This window comes from Saccostrea cucullata, unplaced genomic scaffold (assembly GCF_032062105.1).
Source record: "Saccostrea cucullata isolate Sc308-1 unplaced genomic scaffold, CSIRO_AGI_Scuc_v1 ctg7393, whole genome shotgun sequence".
NCBI lineage: Eukaryota > Metazoa > Mollusca > Bivalvia > Ostreida > Ostreidae > Saccostrea > Saccostrea cuccullata.
The window spans coordinates 18,202-41,030 of NW_026933568.1; the positions used below are offsets into that span (position 1 = coordinate 18,202).

At 32.1% G+C, this 22,829-nt stretch overlaps 1 protein-coding gene across 1 annotated transcript; it reads right to left on the reverse strand.

Moving 5' to 3' along the window:
- Positions 1-1,464: 1,464 nt before the first annotated feature.
- LOC134238671 (multiple epidermal growth factor-like domains protein 11) lies at positions 1,465-22,356 on the reverse strand. The gene is made up of 10 exons (XM_062720789.1): positions 22,085-22,356; positions 13,752-13,891; positions 12,705-12,959; positions 12,301-12,432; positions 9,692-9,829; positions 9,481-9,609; positions 8,290-8,427; positions 2,911-3,048; positions 2,048-2,153; positions 1,465-1,816 (listed from the first exon to the last, which is right to left on the reverse strand). Exons 1-10 carry the CDS (start codon positions 22,354-22,356, stop codon positions 1,642-1,644), a joined length of 1,623 nt encoding a protein of 540 aa, XP_062576773.1. The 3' UTR covers positions 1,465-1,641.
- Positions 22,357-22,829: the final 473 nt, after the last annotated feature.

A 22,829-nucleotide genomic window follows, 5' to 3' on the forward strand; every position in this document is an offset into this window, starting at 1 on the left:
GCCGGACAAATGACCAACAGAAAGCTTAACTATTGCTACCTTCCGTGGGCTAGTTGGATTTTGTAGATACATCTTACATATACCGAAAAAAGACGTGACCCACATCTCTTCTGACTCCGAAGCGGTGAAAATCGACTCCCCCATCCGTTGAAAACGACTCCCCCTTACTTTTAAGCGACTCCCCCGCGTTACCCGTTGTATACGGTGGGTAGGCGTTAGTACTATAAAAAAAACCTTCACTGCTCAATAGCTCTGAGTGCCGAGTACATGTTTAAAACTGAAACCTTTCACCGGCAATGGTGACGTCTCCATATGAGTGAAAAATACTCGAGAGTGACGTTAACCAACATACAATCAATCAATCCGTAAAATATATAATGAAGCATGAAAATGCTTTTCGATCGTGGGGTGAGATGATTTTTGTTTCCATTCATATTAGACGTATTTTTGTTATAGTTAGATTTAATTGTTTTTTTTTTAGTATATATGTCCTTTATTGATTTAGTAAAAATAAACATAGTCTATATTTTTTGGAAATAGATTTGATTTAAATTCTCATCTGTATAGAAATTTTTCACAAAGGCGTGTTCATTGAGACATTTACAAGACTCTGGAGAAATTCAAAAAGGACTTCTAGATTTGAAATTGGAAATAGGGTTATGTCACTTATTGATTGATTTTTGATTGTATAATGTTTAACGTCCCTCTCGGGAATTTTTCACTCATTTGGAGACGTCACCGTATGCCGGTGAAGGGCTTCAAATTTTGACATTTACTCGGCACTCAAGGCCATTGAGCACTGAGGGATCTTTATCGTGCCAATGCCTTCCGCTGACACGGGGTCTCAGTTTTTAAGGTCTAACTCGAAGGACCCGCAACTTTCACTCCAAAGTGCCGAGCGCATGGCGAAGGAACTGTTGCTTCTCATTTTATCGACTAGGTCAATCGCAGTGGAGATACGAACTCACGACTTCCTGATCACAGGGCGAGCGCTCTGCCGAATGAGTTACCATTAACGGTTCTTATAAGAAGAAATAACGAAAATTTGATTATTTTTGGATTGTTTAATTCTTAATGCATTGAAAAAGAAAGTGAATTTAAATAAATAAATCATAAATTAGGGTACGTTTACATCTTTTGGCGTATTTAAAATGTAGTGCATTCGATGGATGTGAAGTTTTTGGAGTAATCAAGAAAGAGCGCTACACACCTTCTTGTTGTATATTATATATATAAATGAATTCTTAGCTGCATTCATGAATTAGCGCACCCTCGTCTGCGCAAAAACCGCTAAAATAGAAATCTAAGTACACATACTGTGTATTGAATCTTAGCAAAAGCATTTATGGTGATTTATTTATCAGATTTATGAGTATTAAATGCATGTAGAACAATATGAGCATGATTGTTAAATGTATCAATGTTTTACAGATTTTTTTTCCTTTCTTTTACATATATGTACACAAATACTTGAAAAAAGGTGTTTGTTCTTCTGTTATACATATTTGTACAAAATTTGCAATGTTTTTCTTTTTATTTGCATTGAAACCCCCGAAAACAAAATGCATTGAAGTATTAATTATCTACGATACCAAATGCATAATTTTATTCATTCATAAGTTAACTATTCTTTGTTTTATTTTACAAAGGACTTAACATGTCCTCATAGTTAGATGGTTGACTCAGATCTTCAACATCTTCATATCGATTATTGGTACCGTTCCCGGTGCTTTCATATACATGTATATCATTGGTTTTGCTAGAATCGCCATTTTCCTCATAAGTCTTCTGTATTTGTACTCTTTTTATTTTCTTGCTTTTTAAAAGTATAGAAACTATAAATAAATAATGTTCTACTAAAATTATAAACAGCTTAGGTTATTCTACGAGTGTAAAATGAAAAGAAAACATAAAAAAGTATAAGTAATGTTTACAAGAAGACGAAATAAATATTTTCTAAACATTATGTTGTTATTAATGTTAACCAAAGAAACGAGAATAACAAAATTATTTTAAGAAAAGCATTAAATATATTTATTCAACTTACCAGTATAAAATAAGAATACTTCCTAAAACTATATTAACCAGTACGCATACACAAAGTGCAGCCAAAACGCCATGAAAACTGGATTGATAATCCGAAACAGCCTGAACTGTACAAGTAAAAAAGAAAAAGGCAAAAGAGTGTTGTTTAAAGACAGATAGTGTACCTACTGGGAAACAGAAACGCATTAAAGATATCTTTTTTTTACTATATAAAAACTTAATATAAAAAGAAAAACAAACAGGTAAAAAAAAGAATAAATAACATCTTTTTTTAATAACTTTAGATATTTAGATATTTGAAATGCATTTTCAATTATTGTGGATATATCACACCCAGCAAACATAAAAAAAAAATCTAATGATATTCCTTACAACGCCACAAGTACTAGTATGTTTACCACTGAATAGTATGTTTACCAATGTTAATGTTTGTAAAACAAATCCTCGACCCAATTAGATTGAAATGATTGATTGATTGACTGATTGATTGATTATTAAACTTCCCCATTGAACATTTTACAATCATGTGGAGACGCCACCACTTGCCGGTGAAGAGATGCACATTTTGTCCTACACTCGGCACTGTGGGCCTTTGAGCAGTGAGGGATCTTTTACGTTCCATTACCTCATGCAACACGGACACTCTGTTTATACGGTCTTATCCACGTCCCACAGTTGGATAGAGAAATAGAAATGAGTTCATTGTATTTTAATAACAAAACAATATTAGTGCATTGTCAAATTAAGTTTGATGTGTTTGTTATACACGTAGGTTTTGATTGGATGCCAAGAAGCAAAAAAAAATCATTCATGTACCGTATGAAATAAAGACGTTTCATTTGATACTATTGAATCATTTAATACCTTGTAAACAATTGTCTCCCATGTAACCAGGTTTACAGCCATATAAGCAGGATCCATTCATATGATTGCACTGTGTTTCATTTCTGCAATTTTTACATTTCTCCCCACAATCTTTATCATAATGGCCGTTGTCACATTCTGTTTACAGAAAACTTATTACAAAGTTACAGGTGAAATTAAGGTAGGATTCTTCTCACATTTCTTATATTTAAAAATGTATGAAATTTTCACAGAATTTTTTTTTTTTTTTTTTTTTTTTTAACAATTTATTTCCCAGACCTAATCTATAACAAAAAATTGACTAACTAGAAAAAAATAAGGCAGCTGCCAGGGATGGGGCCCTGACTAAGCTCCTTCTAAACAATGATATTTGTGTCCTATGACATCACGCAGGATGTTACATGTATTAATTATATAGAAAAATTTAAGAGTATATCATGAATTGAGATAAAGATATCATTTAATTTTTTTCCTAAAAAAATATATATATACAGTAAACATCTTTAATTAAGGTAAAGATATAATTTCAATTATTTTTAAAAAATACATTTATACAGTATGCATCATGAATAAAGGTAAAGATATAATTTCACCATGAATTAAGGCAAAGATAAAATTTCAATTATTTCAAGACCATGAATTAAGTTTAAGATATAATTTCGATTATTTTCAACAAATATATTCATACAGTATACATCATGAATTAGGGTAAAATATATATTTTCAATTATTTTCAAAAATATATATTTATACAATATACATGAGTTAAGGTAAAGATATAATTTCAGTGCAGCTGTCAACCGGGGGAGCCACAAATACGTTTCACAGTCTATTCACTCCCCCCTTTTTGACAGCACTACTGGAAGACAGGTCCCTTCCCAGTAGTATTTATACATGAATTAGTAATTTTCACATTAATTTGGAAAGATTTTCAAAAATCCTGTGTTCAGTGTTAGCCTCAAGAAAGCAAAATACGGAGGCGTAGAAATATATTGATTTTTTTACATGATTGTATAGATTGTATTCAGTTTCACATAAAGATTCTAATCTACATAACAGTTTATGTTTGTAAATTCTATATGCCACAAAAGTAATAAGTAGATTTAGATATCTAGTTTTATCATTTTTTTTCGTGGAAAAAACCAACTACAATATGTTTCCACTGAACTTTAATTGATAAGAAACTGCTTATAGTATTCCATATATTAGACACATTATTACATTCAAAATCAGATGTTTCGCATTTTCTATTTTGTTACAATGTATACACATAGAAGAAATATCTTTTTTCCACTTACTCATATAAGCATTGTTACATAATATATTATTCAATAATTTATAGCTAAATTCTGCTATGTGTCTATCTCTTATGTCTATTATCTTACATTCATAAATATTCTTCCTCAAATATTCCTTTTTACATTGATAACATCAATATTTAGGTTTTCCCGAAATAAAATAGTTACACCTTTACTAAATACAGAATCGCTAAAACAATGATATGCTTTTCCTTTCCAATCGAGATTATACTTATGTTCATATTTTTCAACAAAATGCGTTTCTTGCAAAAGTATAATATCTAACTTTTTTTCAAACAGCCATGAGTATAATTTCTTTCTCTTTTCATCAGTATTTAAACCTCTTACATTTACTGTAATAAAGTTTAACTTTTCCATAATCAATTCTTTCTACATATTTCATTACAAAACATAAAATATACCATTTGAGAAAAAAAAAATATATATATACCGCAAAATTCTTAAGGAAGTCCAAGATAAGTCCGTTCGAATGCGTGGATCCAGTATCTGTCCTGATGCCGACTACGAGAGTTATCCATTCGCCGATTCACCAGGGTCGGATTCGGATTCCGAGGACGATTCACCGTCTGATGCAGAATCAACCTCTGCTGCGTTACGCATAGATTGGATCATCTCGGCTATGTTTTTCTGTGTGGTATGCTTCTTTTGCTGTCTAGAACTCTGTTTCGGCTGACTCCATTGGTGGCTCTTTTTACGTTTTCGGATTTTTTGGTCCACTTTACCAATGATTTTTCCAAGAAGATTCTGTCCAGGCCAATCAGAAGCTCTAGTGTTTTCTGTACCGGATTTGTCGAGTCCAGTTCCCCATTTGTCGTTGAACGTGGATTCAGCAAACACTGTGTTTTTCTTTACGGCTCTCAGCTTCTCTTTGAACAATTGAACTTGAGCGCATTTGTTTTCTATGATTCCTGTCATAACAGATTCACATGATACATTCCACTGATCGTTTACTTTTACTTTATCACCAAACCGTTTGGCGGACAAGGCATCAGTTGCCCCTTGGATAAATTTGGCTGCATCCAAGTCTCCGCATCTTAGAGCTTTTGCATATTGAAATGCGTGCTCTGCCGATTTATGGTGCATTCCAAAAATATTTAGGTCGCATGGAAAAAAGTTTGACAAAATGTTATTTTCACCGTTAAAGGCTACAACATTCTCTTGAATTTTATATGAAGCGCACTTTGGATCGCCAGGTTTGTGTCCTGGGTTCTTACAAACCTTACATCGGGGTTCATTTTTGCAGCTGTGTCTTGTATGTCCTGTATCCCAGCATTGAGTGCATGTGATATTGCGCTGAGATTTAGGTTGGCCATAGTGAAACAAAAGGCAGCGTAGACCAGCGCAGTAATTAACCCGAGGCAAAGCTTTATCCTTTTCAAGGGGTTCGATGTACATGAATCTATTTCCATTAAGGACGCTGGTCATTTTGTTAGTCACAGGGTGTCTTATTTTTTCATACATTATTTTGCTTTTCAGATTGACTCCAAGCTTGTCCAAAAGCTCAGTAACCGCAGATTCATCTACAGATAACGGTAATCCGCTGATGCGCACTTTTAGTGTTTTAGTGTTTTAATTTTCACAGAATTAAGAAGACAATATTATTAAGTGATGGTATCAGTTAGATTAAATTTGACCATTTAATATTAGAGGCAAGATCAGGTCAAGGTCATTACCTTTTTCCTGGACATTAAGAATAAAAAAAATACTCTTTCCAATCATGGAGTACCTACTTGTTATTCAAAGGATTGAATGTTTTTCTTTTTGCATAAAAAATACTACAATATAGGGCCTCTAAGATAATATTACCAAACTGACATGGATAATTTAAATAAAATTGATAGTTATGGATACTTTTCCTAATTTTTTAGGATTTATCAGTTATTTTTATATGCGTCCTATATTTAACTTTTTCCAATTTTCACACATGGTCAAGTTGTCACATAAAGGTACAAAATGATATAAAAACTAAAAGTTTTGATCGTTTACTAAGAGAGAAATAACACTTTTTACGGATTTTTGGCTAAAATATGTACTTTTATTTGAAACATTTAAAAGCCAACATAGTTCTAGTATGTGTAAAAAATCTTATTTATTTGATATATTTTGAAACTTTAGTCACTTATTATTAATTTAACTCACATTTGAAAATTTTGTCTCGTCTTTGACGTAAAAATTATAACTAAATTCAATGTTCTATAATAATTTCGAGAGCAAGAAAAGAAGATATTTTCATACGCCATCATTCCGCCAAAAATATAGTTCCTGCTAGTTTTCAAACACAGTTTATCATTTCTATTTAAAGTTGTATAATTGAGATGAGAAAAGGAAAATAAGGTCTTATCTCTTACATCCAAATATATGACATATCAACAAATAGCTTTGAATATTCTATCTAGCCAGAAACCAGAGAAGAATCCTACCGTATGATATTATAAATCAATTCATTCGTGTTTAATTCATAATTTCTTCGTTAGTTTCCTTTTTTAAAAAAGTATTTTTTATTCAAAATGATATGTGTTAATGGTTTAACATTCCAAAATATTTCATTATGAAAAAGTTCAATAATCAAAATCATTTGTCGGGTTTCTCTAAAGGATCAAATTTTAAATACACCAATTAGAAAGGTTATTTCATTCAAACCACACCTTTTAAAAAACCCATTTAAATTTCATAAAGTTAATGTAAACTGTGTAGATAAATAGCACTTACATGTATATTGAATGGTTGGTTACTGTTAAATTCATATTTATGGCCAAATTATTTTCAGTATTATCGATAGAGGGAGTTTACCCAATTATTTTATTCATTAGAAATCTTATTAGGCCAACTTTAAAAAAAATGTTGTTAACCCTCTCCAGACTCGGTCTATTGGGTTGGTAGGTAGGTGAGAGTTTTTCCTCTAGTAAAGTGTCAATTTCAATGCTTTTTTTAAATTTTATTTTAAAGATCACACATTAAAATATGATTACTTCGTAGAAGTTAATAAAGTTTTGGAACAAACCATTTTAACCAGTCGGGCGAAAAAATGATTTACTGAACAAAGCGATACCATCGCGACGAAAAAAAAGAAACATGGCGTCGCAGTAAATAAAAAGTACACGTGTAGTAAATTTTTGGATATAGTTTGTACAGTCAGATTGTATATAATACATGAAGTACAAAAATAATAAAAACAACACTGTTTTAATGACTTGTTTTTGGTTTTTATGATAAAACAATTATCATCTGTCTAACAAATAGATTATTGTATCTACTTTTAAGAAAAAATATTCCACCCTTTATAGGACTAACATAATGAATGTTGCCCTGAATATTTTTTTATATGAATTGATGATTCGTAAATTGTTAATTCCTAAATATACGCGTAGAATTAATTATCGCAAAATTTCGCGAGAAGCATCACACACGAAATAAAATTACTCACCTTTATTATAATGATGCTGAAATCTATGTTAATCCTCTTGATCAATCTCCCATTCGCAATCATTATATTTTGCGATTTGACGTTCAAGAGTGCATTCGCGCACGCAAAAATAAGTCATTTACAGTATCTTATGTACCTTTGTCACACAGCATCCCTTTCCATCCCAATGAACAACCTTTGTTACAATGAGGAGATGAAGAGCTATTTAACCTTCGTGACATAGAGAGTTGTATCTGTTTTAGTATCAGATTTAGATACCGAATTTGTTGTCCCTTTTATATTGAAAACCATTGGTCCTTTAATATTAAACAAAGTAAACTAGTGATTTTTACAACCTTGAAAGGAAACTATAAGTTCGTACCCCTTTTTACAAAGCTTAAGAGGATCTAATCTGTTTCATAAAGAGCACCTTTAAGTCTTTTCAATTTTCCAAACCAACGAAGGATGGATTCTTACATCTCTTTCACACAAACTATTGCTTTTTACCTGCTTTTTTCAAATTGCCCAGCTGTTCAAAACTTCATTTACACAGAGCATTTTTTGTTCTTAGCTATTTTATACAGATAAAAAGCTGTTTCGAAATAATTTACACAGAGAACTCATTTTTCACATTAAGTATTAATGGCTTTATTTTACCTGTTTTACACAGAGAACCAGCAAAGCCCGGTGCACACCCCTCTGAACATTTTCCATCCACATGATGACATTGCTTTGAGTTTCGGCATTCTCCACAGGTTTCTTTGCATTCCAATCCATACATGAATCTGTCACATTCTTTACGTACAGAAAATAATAAAAAGAGAATTCAATTCGAATTATTATTTACCGTCATTCATGTGAATATATTTTCATAGCTTCATAGAATATGTTTTCAAGTTTAAATTTGCAAGGGTATGAAAGTTAAATTAGTCAAGGGTATTTAGAGTTATTGGCACAGAATTCAGCGATGTGCATCTCATCAGGGTGGGTTTTAATACGCATTATGTAAGATGCAAAATAATTCTTCGTTTTATTTTATCATTTTTTTTTCATTTTTAGGGCACAATAAAGCTAAAACCATACCTTCTTCTTAGTCAATTGCATAGAATTTTCTATACGTTGCCTTAATTTACTTGCGTCATTGAATGCTGATTGGATAAAAATAAACTACATATACAGGAAAATGTATAAGTAGGTAATAAGCAAGAAACATGACAAACTGCCGTTCAATCAAATTGCAGTAGGCGGACTGAGAAATCACTTTTTTCCCTTAGTAGCCCGGCCATTTCCAAAAAATAATAATATAGTTTTTCAACACTTTATAGCAACTAATAAAAACAAAACACACTCATAACATTACAGAAGTATATTCCTATGATAGTCGTGGTTCAACGATACAGGGGAATTTTTATTTTTATCTCTCATATGTGCAAAAAACGACACCTGGTGACCAATTATTTTTAGACATAAAAAAGTGACACAATGCTTTCAAACTCTATTAAATTTAAAACTGCTTTCCGCCAGAATAAAAAAAACGAAAAGAGTAATCGATTATTTGATTGTAAATTGTTTAACGTCCCTCTCGAGAATGTTTCACTCATATGGAGAGGCCACCATATGCCGGTGGAGATTTAGAGCTGCAAACTTTGAACTGTACTCGGAACTTAGGGCCACTGAGCACTGAGGGATCTTTTTCGTGCAAGCACCTAGTGCGATTCTAGAGCAGACGCTCTAATCACTGCGCCACGCGGACTACAAAAACAAAAAGAAACAGTAAAATGAAATATATAATAGTACATTCAAGGAAGAAAGTAATTTTAATTTTGAAAAAGAAAACTATTAAAATACCTTCATTACAGGTGACTCCTTTCCAACCAGCATAACAATGAGTAGTGCATTTTCCAGTAAATCTGTCACATAAATCGCAGTGACCACATACCTCAGTACAATTCCTTCCATGATATCCGTCGGGACAGGCTACAAATATGTTGAAACTATAAACTAAATTAAGAATATGTACATGTATACACTGTTTTATATTCAGAATTCTAAGCCTTACCTGTTTTGCATTTGCTTCCATAAACTCCTACGTCACATCCGTTTGTACAGATTCCAGTCACTGGATGACACCTTTCTCCGTAAGTACAGTTCCCACAATGCTTTGAACAGAATGCACCATAGTTTCGGACACCACACGCTTAAATCAATTATTTTTATTTTTATTTTTGTGTACATATTTTTTATTTTTACTTTTATTCATTTGAATAATTGAAAAAAGATTGTTATGTCACAAATGCTCCAGAAAACAATATCTTAAATTACACAGACATAAAATCTAAATGTGTATTAATTTCATTTTTTTAAAGAAAGTAAAGTATGCGAACCTATATCAGCACGATTTTTTGTAAAGATTGTTATTTGATCCTTAAAGAAGTTACTATATAATAAAGGAAAGGGATTTGTTCTAGAATTTTACAGAACAAGAAAAATAAAACTTAAGATTTGAATACAAACGCCATGCGCCCCAAGTTACACATTTGCTTTAAATGATTCTTCTTGCTTTAGATAGTATATGTTCCTGTCACTAAAAATTTAGGAATAAAACGGTTTAAAATATCTTACTTATATTAGGACCTAGTTTTCGTACATATACCTTAAATATACTCTTCAAAAAAAAAAAAGAAACGCATAGTAGAATTTTAGTGACACATTGAACATAAATATTATTTAGTAAGATGATGCAGTGATAAAACAGAAATGTGGTAAACAACAGGAATACTATCTTAATGTCATAATTACTCAACAATTCTAAAATTATAGTCAGTTTAAGACCATTAGAGATCAATATCTGGTATGCCCCCCGCAGACACAAATGATAGCCACAAAGGGCATCTAATGGAAGCAATTGTGTGTAATGAAAATTGTATAGCAATACTCTCCAACTCTAAATGTAGAACTTTGGTCAGCTGTTGCAGAGTCTGGGGATGCGATTGTCTTTGGCAAATCATGTTAATCCATTTTGTCCAATGCTGCTTAATTTGGATTAAATCTAGCGATTTAGATGACTCTGGCTGAAACAGGTTGTTGTTTCTTTGCGAGAATAGGTGTGTTAAACGAGCCATATGTGGCTGTATATTGTGAGATTGCAATACGGCTCTAGGATGCTGCAAAATTGAATGGTATGTGTAGGTAGAACATTGTTAGAGTACCTTTTTCCATCAAAGTCCATTGAATTCGAACCAAATCAATCTTACTTTCTTATAATACCGTTTTCCATATTATTACACTACCACCACCAACTTTTCTAACGTCCTGGAGGCAGTAATCTGTCTAACATTCATTACAAAGCAGAAGCACTCTTAAACTTATAAGAGGCTTTCAGATAAACATTCTGGACCAGTAGGTTAACCAAAATGTTCAGCAGTGATGCTGTGGTCATACTCTATTAGTCTGAGATCTTTGAAGTCGATATTTGGGGCGTTGTGGGGTCGGAACAATGGCATGAATAATCCTCTTGCAATAATTCATAGTCAACTGAAAACGGTCGTGTTAGATGATCTGTGCTGTTCAGGGATAGCTAATGCTTTAGATGACGTCCTTGCATTACATTCATGCAATTTACGTATTTTTTGAAAAAAATATTAGCATTAATTGTTCACAATCGGAAGTGATGCTGTGCTGCTGACGTCATACTTAGTCTACCATATTTTTTGCGAACATTGGGAGTTCGATGTTAATGGTTTATGTTTTATAGGTTAGATATTGTCTGTGTGTAACATTAAAACCTCTTGCAATTGTAGACTGCGGTATCTCTGCTTCCAGTCGCCCATTTTCCTTTTTGTGCTACGCAAAATTCAGATGCAGCATTTTTAATAAGCGTCATTTTTTAGATAAAACCAGATTCAAAATTTCGAGAACCCCCGCTTTTGATAGCCCCTTTGTACCTGATGGAATTGCATCGGAATTCAACAAATGAAAATTGAGATAATAATTTTGGGGGAAAATTTGCAAAATCAGGTCTTTTTGTCTGTGAGACTTGTAGAATAGCTGAAAAGTTAACAATTGCATTAAAAAATCATGCATTTCACTCAAATACATCGTATCCATACAAAAATAAAAGGTATGACAAAACTATCATACATTTTTCAAGGTATTGTTCCTACTATGCGTTTCTTTTTTTGAGAAGAGTATATATTATAATCAACCTTATCCTATTTGAAAATGAAAGTTTGGTTCTATGTCTCAATCAAACCCACCCAAATCTTTGAAGTTCAAATAACTCAAATTTGAAATAAAAAATTAAATATCTTTTTGAGTGGAATGCTATTTCAATATATAAGTCGTGATACTATACAAAAAATATTAACTTCAAATTCTTGTCCATGCACCTTTAAGTTACAAGTTCTGACTGCACATTTACATGTATATCTAAACATCAGTTGTTTGATGGATTTATGACCTATTGAAAGATATTCCAACTACGTTTCTACCCCATCACTGTTCAATTTGTCTTATGAAAAGAAATCGATTTTTAAGTAAACCAATGAAATTCCACTGCTTAAAGGATCAAATTTTCCCTGCAACTAGTATCACTCGACATCTTTGATTGAAAAAAAAAACTTGATGATCAAAAGCACAAAACCCATTATTATTTCTTTATGTACTTACGAACTCCACATTGATATCCCTGAAATCCTGGTTTACATGACTGACATATGCCTGTGTCTATGTGACAAAATCGACAGTTGCTAGGGCAGGGTTGGTCACAACTTTTTCCATAGAAGCCTGGCAATGGACAGCCTTAGAAAATATTGTAATAACCTTTCATTTCAATTATCTAATAATACCCATACCTAATACAGGTACCTAACGGGTCCTTTGTATGTGACATCACGTCTAACATCGGTACTTTAAAGTGTAAAAAAAGTTTATTGATGAATAAACAAAAATCATCATAAAAACATTCCTGGTAATCACTGTATATCGAAGAAATAACAAATGTTTGAAAATATTACAGTTTTATCTTGATGTCGCTTTATTTCCTTAACATTAATATAGTTTTTTTTGCTTACCGTAAACTTCGACTTCACATAATTCATTGAAAGCATATTCTGAATAGCCAGCAGGGTACGATGTTCCGTCTAGTCTTTCATTGTAATATATAACGTATTGTCCATGTACAGGACAGCTTATGGTCACAACAGATGGAATTGTATTTACTGTGTAGTTTGTGTCATGAAAACACAAATGGCCCTTATTCCGTTGGGTGGAATTGGAAATGTAGAGGGAGAATCCCAAAAATCTACTGGGGTATTGGTTGCTGGAGTCTGGAATACAATAAAGCACCCTTATAAAAATTACATGTGCCGGAAATTTTTTTTTATAACTCGTTATATCCGTTAAATACTTAATATATATTTTAAGTCGAAAGGAATAAAAATAACTCTGATATATACGAGTCAATTCATTATAATCATGTTCGGTATGAATTTATGCTACTGTAAATCACTTTTTATTCGCTAGTACTTTATTTTCGTGTAAAAGCAATTACGCAAGACAATGTGCTCGCATAAATTTAATTCTCGCGTATAATAGTAGAGCAATAACCACAATTCGTGAAAATTTTGTCTCGCTAATCAAGAGTCAATTACTATCTGGCGAAAATAAGTTGCCGCGAAAATTAAGTGATCTACAGTATTGTAAAAAATTCATTTTTGTTTTAGTTTTCAAATTCCAAAAAAATGATTATGTTCATTTCTAATGCTTTTTCATTGATCTTCCTGCCTATTGGCCCGTCCTCATAACACCAGTGCCTCTCTCAACTATATTAAGGACCGTTTTGGAAAAATTATTTTGTGAAGAACTTTTAAATATACTTAATTTGTTGGAATTTCTTAAAGAAGAGTTTTAACGAAAGGTGCTAGAAGGATAGATGTAAAAGTTTTGTCATTATTAAAAGATATATAGACTTATCATGATACCTGAGATAAAGTCATTTAAAGTGGGAAAAATTTTAAAAAGTAGAAACTTACAAGAAATATATGAAACAAGGACAAGCTCAAATTACAGTAAAAGCTATACGTTATGTTTCTTAAACTTTATGTATGTTATATACATACCCCAAATGCTATTTTCTGTTCTATAGTATATCACTACAGATCGAATGCTGAGTATATTATCCAGATTTACCCCCCCATTCAGCTTTTGTTTGTCTATTATTTGATATACTACATTGGTTTCCAGGACCAGACAGGTTTGCCTTTAATCCATCTACTGCCTTGTCAGATGTATGATTTCCGAATGACGTGGATTGCCACGTGTTCTTCCCAAGCGCAATATTTTCTAGGAAAAAATAAGTGGTGTTAAAAAAGTTTGTTCCATGATGAAAGATTTTCAAAAAATGTCAAAGTAGTGCTTAACTAAAGAGAGGAATTTTTTAAATCTGACAAAATCACAAGAGTTTGCTGTAGATTTATAGCAATTCATTTCTAGCAGGAAATTATAGGATTTTTAGTCCAAATGAAAATATATGTAACATTTTTAAAACACCCGAGTGATAGAAATGCAAGTCATTTTGAATGAAAATAAAGAGTAAGTTACTTGTTTCTTGTTATTTGTTTCTTCATACCTTTTCTTGCATCATGATGACAAGCTGATGAGCTTACGTATAAGAACAATAGATCACTTTTCGAAAGATTGATTGATTGTTTATTGTTTAACGCCGAGTCGGCAATTTTTCAGCCATACTTTTCAAAAGAATAGGTTTGAAATTTTTTACAGATTTGATAATCTTTGCATAGTGTTTGAAAAGGATGTTTTGACCTGTGTGCTTCATATATTTCACAAAAAATGCGTCATCTCTAATTTTTCTGAACAGACATAATCTGTTTTAATACCTTTCCTTCCCTTATTGATACAACAAAAAACGGTTAAAATCTGATCAGTTGCAAGAATGGCTTCTATATTACAAATTTTAAATATCTTCTCAACGTATTTTTGTCGAAAATAAAAGAAAAAAAATGTGGAACCAACTTTTTTAACAGCCTTAAGTATATGCTAGACCTTGTAATTCTACCTAAACTTATATGACAATGAGCTGCAAAATTGGCAATGTTCTTATTTAACTAAAAGAAAAGATTTCATATACTTACTGAAGCATGGTAATTAAACCTTTAAAGGCATAGTTTTCGAAAATAAAAATTATACTCGATGCAATTAAACTAAATTCCATAATTTGTAACTCAAATCCAGACGATGTTTCATAAAAGTGTTGTTTGTATGTAAAAGTCTGTTGTGGTTGTGCAAAGTTTAAATAATTATGTATGCATACAAATAAAAACACAAATAAAAACATAGTTTTATGACATGGTGTACACACTGAGATTAGCGGTTGAATTGGTTTATAACATGATCATGACACTATTTAAACAAAATTGCGTTTTGAAAATTGCTTCCCTTAAAAGGTGTAATTTTAATTGATTTAGTTCTATTCTGTTACCCGCGTTTTACAGTTGTTGGTGCGTTTTTTTAGAGTGAGGACTTTATTTTATAGTCACGGGCTCGTACCACTTTGGATGTAGATTTTTCGGATAAGATCACATAAACTAAAATCACAAGCCGCAGTAGATTTGCAGTAGGCGTAAAAAAGATCCGTTACTGCTCAAACGCCGTTAGTGCCGAGTAAAGGTATTAATTTGCTGTCCTTCACAAGCAAATGGTGACTTCTGGACATCAATAACACAATTCTCATAGAGACGTGAAACAATTAAACAAACGAAATGTTTGCAACATATTTAAAAATAAATGAATGAACAGTAACAACTTAGAAAAAGTAAAATAAGTTCAAGATTCTTATCATTCCTCAGGCATTTGCATCTGTCCTAGCATTTCCAGAAAAATACCTTCCAGTTCAAAACAATCAAACCAACTAAACTAAATATAAATCAGAAGTTTATTATTGATAATTTTTGTGACAAATGTGGGAGATCGAGATTTGTTTAAATATTCATTTTATATACACTTGCATTTCGATTTCTAAAGTTCATTTTCATTTTTTAGAATTATAGACTATCAATGTTCTAGAGGGTATTACTAACCGTCAGGTATTCTGTATTTAGCGTAGATTTTCCTGTCTTTTCAAGCTTCATAGATTTTCTACTTCTGATATTAATTTACTTCTATATGATACAAAAATGCTGCACTAAATAAACTGCTTTGTAACGCAAAAGATATCATTGAATAAATATTAGATATCAATGTACAAATAAATCAACAAGTAAATATATGGTCAACCAAATCGTGTGACATCTAAGGAGGTGTATATATAGCTGAAAGAACTCTCGATGCTAATTGATTGTATTTAGATATATTCCATAACTTAAAAAAAATACAGATGCATTTTAAATTTTCAAGTACTTAACACGCACACCTGCAAATTTCAACATTACGTAAATCTTCAATAACATTGCAGGTTTTTTTTTCAGAATAAAGCAAAAACTATGATATCTAATTTATTCTTTATATAGAAATACACATGTATTACCGGTATTCAAATTTTATCCTCATTGAAAGGATTTTATTATAATTGTTTCCTTACTATCATAAAACCTTTTGATTGTCAACTTGTGTTCTAGTTATTAATCTAACCATTGAGATACGGGTGAATAGCAGGAAGTCAATGTAACATTTCTTTTTTTTATTTTTAATATAAAAAAACTAGATGCAACTAACACTGTGTAACGATATTTTATAGACCAATAGCTAAACAAATAATTACTTCCTTTTCTTTTTCTCTATTTTTTATATAAACAGGATTTTAAACGAAATTTTAATGCTTTATTGTTAACTAAAAAACAAAGGAGATAAATCTTGTCGAAATCTAATTTTACCCGTTGTAGGTATGATATTCCTTCATGTAAATTCATATATTTTTTTTCGTGTAAATTCACATGATCTATCTCTTCATCTTGTGCAAGAATATTAGGAAGTGTCGATACGTATCACCCCTGGCCCCTGAATAGTTCCTTTTTGGGGGGAGGGGGTAGCTTTTACTACAACACGGGACCTCGGTTAAAACAACCTCATCAGAAAAAACCGGTTTCCACTTCCCGAATTCGAACTCATGAATTGGGAATTTTCGGCTAACTCCCAGTCTCTAGTGCAAACACTGAAAACATTAAGCCACATTTTCGTCCGTCTTTAAGTAGGGTGCAATGAATTTAAAATATGCTCTTCGGTATGGAGAAAGAACTACATTTAGGGAATTTTTGAAATTCTTCAAGAATGTTCTTCGAACTATGGGCAATTCTAAGTCAAACATTATACATTTTTTGATAAATGTTTTGTTTGCTAAAAGAAAGATCTGTTGATCCAGAATTTCCAGACTAACCTTCTTTCATGCCATATTCTTTAATGATTATTCATTTGCTGTACTCTTGTTAAAGTCAATTTTATAATTTTTAAGAACATGAAATTTCTCGGGCACAATAAAGCCAAAACTGCACTTTCTTCTTCAAATCTTTTAATTGCCAATAATTTTAAAAACTTGAGGCATATGCATTAAGCTTTAATAACTTACCAGTATGTGTTATTTTCATATATGAAAAATCAGTAGTTTGGCCCTTAAATTTTTGACTGCTTTTCTAGCCAAAGCTGACTAGATTAAATAACAGCATAAATATCTAGTACTTACCATACCCTTTAGTATGTTTTATGATACTAAACATAGGCGACAGCAAAAATATGCAAGTGAAACCTCTCCATATCATGGTTGCAAAGTTAATGATTTGGTTTATTTTTTATTAAAAATAAAATTAAAATCCCTACAAGGAAATTCTAACTTAAAATTTTTCATATGTCTATAGCCTAAAGCCTATAGCATTAGAAAAGACGAACTGCATAATACTTCCCAATTTAATTGGTGTGAGCAGGATCAGTGCCTTAATTATTCAATTGAAAGTTAATCGACACAGCAAACGATATCAGTGTATATTATCTATGGTGAATACAATGCAATGAAATATATGAAGATAACACACAGTATTCAAGCTTGAAAGTCCATAAAACAATACAAAATAGGAGCACGACACACACGGATCTCCAAAGCATCAGTGGTGGGATCAGATGCAAAGGAGGAGGGAGTACCCCTGCCGACAGGTCACACTTTGTACTTCTTGCCATCATCGGGACATGATGACAATAACAATTACTATGATGAACCTAAGTCAAGATTTGATTCAATGACAAATTGTTTTTTTCTGACAAGATTAATGTATCGAACAAAATATTACGAAATAAACACAAAATATTAATGAAACAGGAAATATGCTTAAATCTAGAGCATTTTTTCTGCGTTTTTTTCTTTATAAAGAATTATTATACGTAGCTGTCCCGTTAACAACTGAAAAGAAAAACCTCGGATAATTGCAGGTTGTTCAGACGGCACCCACATCCGGATTCGGCAGATCTAACTTTTTTTGCATTTTGTAACATTGATGAATCGGTTAAGTGCTTGGAAAAAATATTTCATATCATTATTCACAAACAGATTCGGCAAATTGTAGTCCTTTGCCTTCAGGGCCTTATTGATTTGAGTGTAAACATCTATGTAATATTTAAAATGTCTTGCCTGTCATATCTAATCATCTTGCATAAATATACTGAAGGTCAAACTCCAAGGTCATGAGGTCAAAAGTCATGTCCCATTTAGAATGGGTTTATCAAAAGTAGTGTATATATGAAATTTGAAAAAAACTGTCTTTACTCATTATAAATTATGAGGTCAAAAGGTATAATATTTTAATAAGTAGGACAAACCTTAAGGACAAACCACGACGTCACGACGGAAAGGTCTTGCCAGAGGTTATCCAGATGTGACAACAAGAGCTTTATATGTACTCATTCAAAAGAATAAACTTATTGTGACGGATTCATTAACAGACAGAACGATAGGCATATAAGATCAACTGGCTTTTGAAAAAGCGGAAAGAAATAATATTAGAGATTTCATACCTTGCCAAAGTCTATCGTGACACAGAGGAGACTTTTTTGTAAGGTCTCCTTTAAAAGAGCCCAATCTTTCAATTCAGTGCCGACCGCTTAGCCACTTACAGTTCTTACTTATTTTCTTTATATCGACCTCTGTCAGTCGCGATCAGGGTTTTGAATTCATGACTTGGCCACGGATTGAGGTTTTTATTAACTGAGCAGCCATAATGGAGAACCATTTTATTGCACTAACACAGGATGAAAATCCACCATTCAGTCGACTGAATGGTGGCTGAATGGCCACTGAATGGTCACTGAAAGGTCACTGAAAAGACCCTTTCCCGTGACCTTTCCGTGATCATTCAGTTACCATTCAGTCGACTGAATGGCACATACATTTCAGTGACCTTTCCGTGATCATTCAGTTGAATCATTTTATTGAATAATCGGCTTATTTTTTAACCTAAAAATTTTATTTCACTTTTTCTTAGTATAATAGCATTAAATGTATCTAATTCCGAATAAAAAAAAATAGGAAAAAATTAATACAGGAAAAAAAAATCATCCCATGCCCAGAATCGAACCTGGGTCTCCTGCGTAGATGTCCGCAACCTTATCAATTACGCTATGACTTCTTAAGGGACAAATGGAAATTTAAAATCAATTAATTTATTGAAATCGATGGAACAATCAGTTCACCTGTTGTATCGAGGAGCTGCGATGTGTATATATCTTGTATATCTTTTGTATATTCTATGTTAGTTGCGCGGATTTTTGGGACAGACTAATTAATTACACATCTCCTATCGGGATAATGACAATTATCAGAGACGGGCACCTGTTACAGTGTTACTGTGTCAAAGATTTAAGATCGTTGTAAATTCTATAGCTAGAAACTTAGTAGAATGATCTTATTAAAGCAATATCATTTAGAAAGCTAAAATCTCCTATATATTTTTTTCTACAAGAGGCATGTATAAACGATTTGTTTATTCTTGTAATTAAAAATTAATTTAAAATAATGTCTTTGAAAAAATAAATATCCTGCAGTTTTGACAATTACATAATTAAGAAACGAAATTGATCAGTAATACTTGCGATCTTCCAGAAATGGTTTAAATAATATTAATTCTGTCTCATTAATCAGACCTATTTATTTCCATGACAAAATACATGTATAAGGACTATAGAATGTTATGCATTTATTTAAATTTTGAACCAGTTATCGGATCATCATTTTTTATCACTTGAAGAATTTATTTTCTTAATGTAACTAGAAATATTCAATTAAAAATCATTTTGAATAAGTCTCACATATTTTATTTTGGGGATAGACAAATTAATTACACATCTCCTATAAGAATGATGACAATTATCAGAGACCGGCACCTGTTCCTGTGTCAAAGATTTAAGATCATTGTAAATTCTCTATCTAAAACTTAGTAGAATGATTTTATTAAAGCAATATCATTAGAAAGCTAAAATCTCCTATATATTTTTTTTTACAAGAGGCATGTATAAGCGATTTATTTATTCTTGTAATTATCAATAATAATTACCTAGACATATTTAAAGGTACCCGAATTTGATCACGATAAGTAAAAAAAAACACAAGTAAGATTGAATAATAAATCTTTATCTAAAATATGGCTTCCTTGTTAAGGAAAACTATCTGATTATAAAATAATACGCTAGTGAAAAAATTACGAAATTGCGATTTAAATATCACTGAAAGGTGGCGGAAAGGTCACTGAAAGACGACAGAAAGGTCACTGAAAGTCGACGGAATGGTCACTGAAAGACGACAAAAAGGTCACTGAAAGTCGACGGAAAGGTCACTGAAAGACGACGGAAAGGTCACTGAAAGTTGATGGAAAGGTCACTGAAAGTTGATGGAAAGGCCACTGAAAGTTGACTGAAATGTGTCCGCTGAATGGTGACTGAAAGGTATCTGAAATGTGACTGAAAGGCAACTGAAAGGTCACCGAAATGTATGTGCCATTCAGTGGCTGAATGGCCACTGAAAAGGTACTGAAAGCCGCCTTTCAGTTTTAACTGAAAGGTCTTGTTTCTTCCTGTGTAAATGAAAATATTAAAGTGATATTAAAAAAGTTATAATAAAAAAAATATTTGATAGGTTAAATACCTCTTGAATAATTAAGGAAATGGACATTACATGTAATGTAGGAAGTAACTGTTCCTTCGACAAGCATGGTGCATTAGAAACAAAACAACGGGTCATTAAGATTTGGGATTAAAGATGGAGATCCTATTTGACAGTTGGCGTTGGCACAGAAATGAAAACTATCTAGTCAATTGTCGTAAGTTTAAAGCATTGAACTAAATTTGAAGACCTTCATTTGCATACAATGACGCCTTTAATGAGTCTCAATATAAGATAAAATAAATCACAGAATGTTAAAAATATACAAGCTTTTAATTAACAAACGGGGTCATAATTACAAGGAATTTCATTTTCTGTTCAAACGTATGTTAGGTTTTTAAATGTCTTCTTGCCTTATATTTCTTTAACGACCTCTAGACATTTTTCTGTGGGAAAATTGTGACAGCAAACAAAGTGCCTTACATATGCAACGCGGAAATAAAAAGATTACAGTAAAATGAAAATCAAATATGAGTACAAATAATTCATGTTTGAACATTGCAACTATGCCTCAACTTGCATATATAAACAAATAGTTTTAACCCATTGATGCAAAATTTCTTTAATAAGAGATGAACAATATGTTGTTTTATTTCAAAACTATTCGATATCGTTCAAAATTTAGAATTGCTTTTATTTAGAAAAAAAAACTATGTAATAAAACAAGATGCTTACCCATCTACACAAGAAAAAAAATAGGTGGATGGAAATTTGATGATTCATCATGAATCAAATAGGAGGCTATTGATTTTCACTGGGTATTTCACTGTTTTAAATTAATTAGACACAGTGATCAGGAAGGAGCACATTTCCAGCAAAACCATGACCATCATTCATTCTATGTCCATACACAACAAGCCCAAACGGAACCCTGTCAACAGTACGTATACCCAGCACTCCAGGTTTAACTTTCACCACACTTACACTGTAGGTTTTTCCTTGCAGACCCACAGTCGAATCAAAAACTTTATAAACTTCGTTAACTTTCGCAAAATTGATTCTAAGATTCTGAAAAGATGAAGTTGGAATTACAATCGAAATGTAATTGTGGTCAAAGCCTTCGGGGATTACAACTAAATACTTGTTTAGATACTTATGTATTCCAGGTATTTGTTATCAGTCGGTATGGCAAAACTAGTAACAAGAAGTTTGTTCTGTGACTCAATTACGCCAACCTCGTTACTTTTCACGATAAAATTATGAAAGCCATTTTCCACAATTGTTGTAGTCGTTGACATTTTTCCGACTCGGTATCTCATGTTATTTTTGAATGGGGAAACCATGCGGATTTGTAACCCTAACCTTCCGACAGTTGGAGGTACAATGAAGGAATTGTCAAGTCTGTTTATAGGAGGAATCTGCTCGATAAGTTTACTACATGTTCCTAGGTATCCCAGTCGGTTGCACTTATTTCCCGAAAATACAGCCACCGGATATGACGCGTTAATAGTTGTTCCCGTAAAAATCGCCTTGTGGACAAATTGGAATGTTCTAAATCGGTGCATCGTTAAATGCATCACATCTCCATTTTGATAGGTTCTTCCATCGTATTCAAATTTTCTGTCCACATCCATTTTGAAAGTGATAGAAACTTGTGTATCATCTTTTGTTGCTGCGATAGCAAACTGCGCTGCAGAATCGAGGCTATCATCAAAAGGTGTCGATGTAGCAATGATGTAGGAATTCGACAATTTTCTTAAAGGGAACACTAAAGAACTTCCGGTAGAAATGGTATTTTCATCAAATAGAAGAAGGGAAGATGCATCTGATGTTTTCAGCAAAATACATTTGGGTTCCAATTTTAAAGATGAAAGTATATATAACTCTTTGGAATAATCAATTTCGTTTGTTTCATATTTGAGTGGTAGTCGTAAATATGATATGCCGTTATATTTTCAGGATCAAAAGAAGTTATTCCTAAATGAAAGGAAATTTTGGAAGCGAGATATGCCGTCTTGTTTGCAAACTCAGCAAGTTTAATGTCTTCTTCCAACTTTAAATACATTTGTTTTACATGAAATGTCATTATATTACACAAATTGAATAA

Bases quoted from the DNA above. Each gene is read 5' to 3' on its own strand.
- LOC134238671 (XM_062720789.1), bottom strand. From the start codon at position 22,356: ATGGATGTGGACAGAAAATTTGAATACGATGGAAGAACCTATCAAAAT. The intron at 9,610-9,691 runs GTAAGGCTTAGA...ACATATTTGTAG, and splicing joins TGGAAGCAAATGCAAAACAG to CCTGTCCCGACGGATATCAT. The intron at 2,154-2,910 runs GTATTAAATGAT...TTACTTGTACAG, and splicing joins GGGAGACAATTGTTTACAAG to TTCAGGCTGTTTCGGATTAT.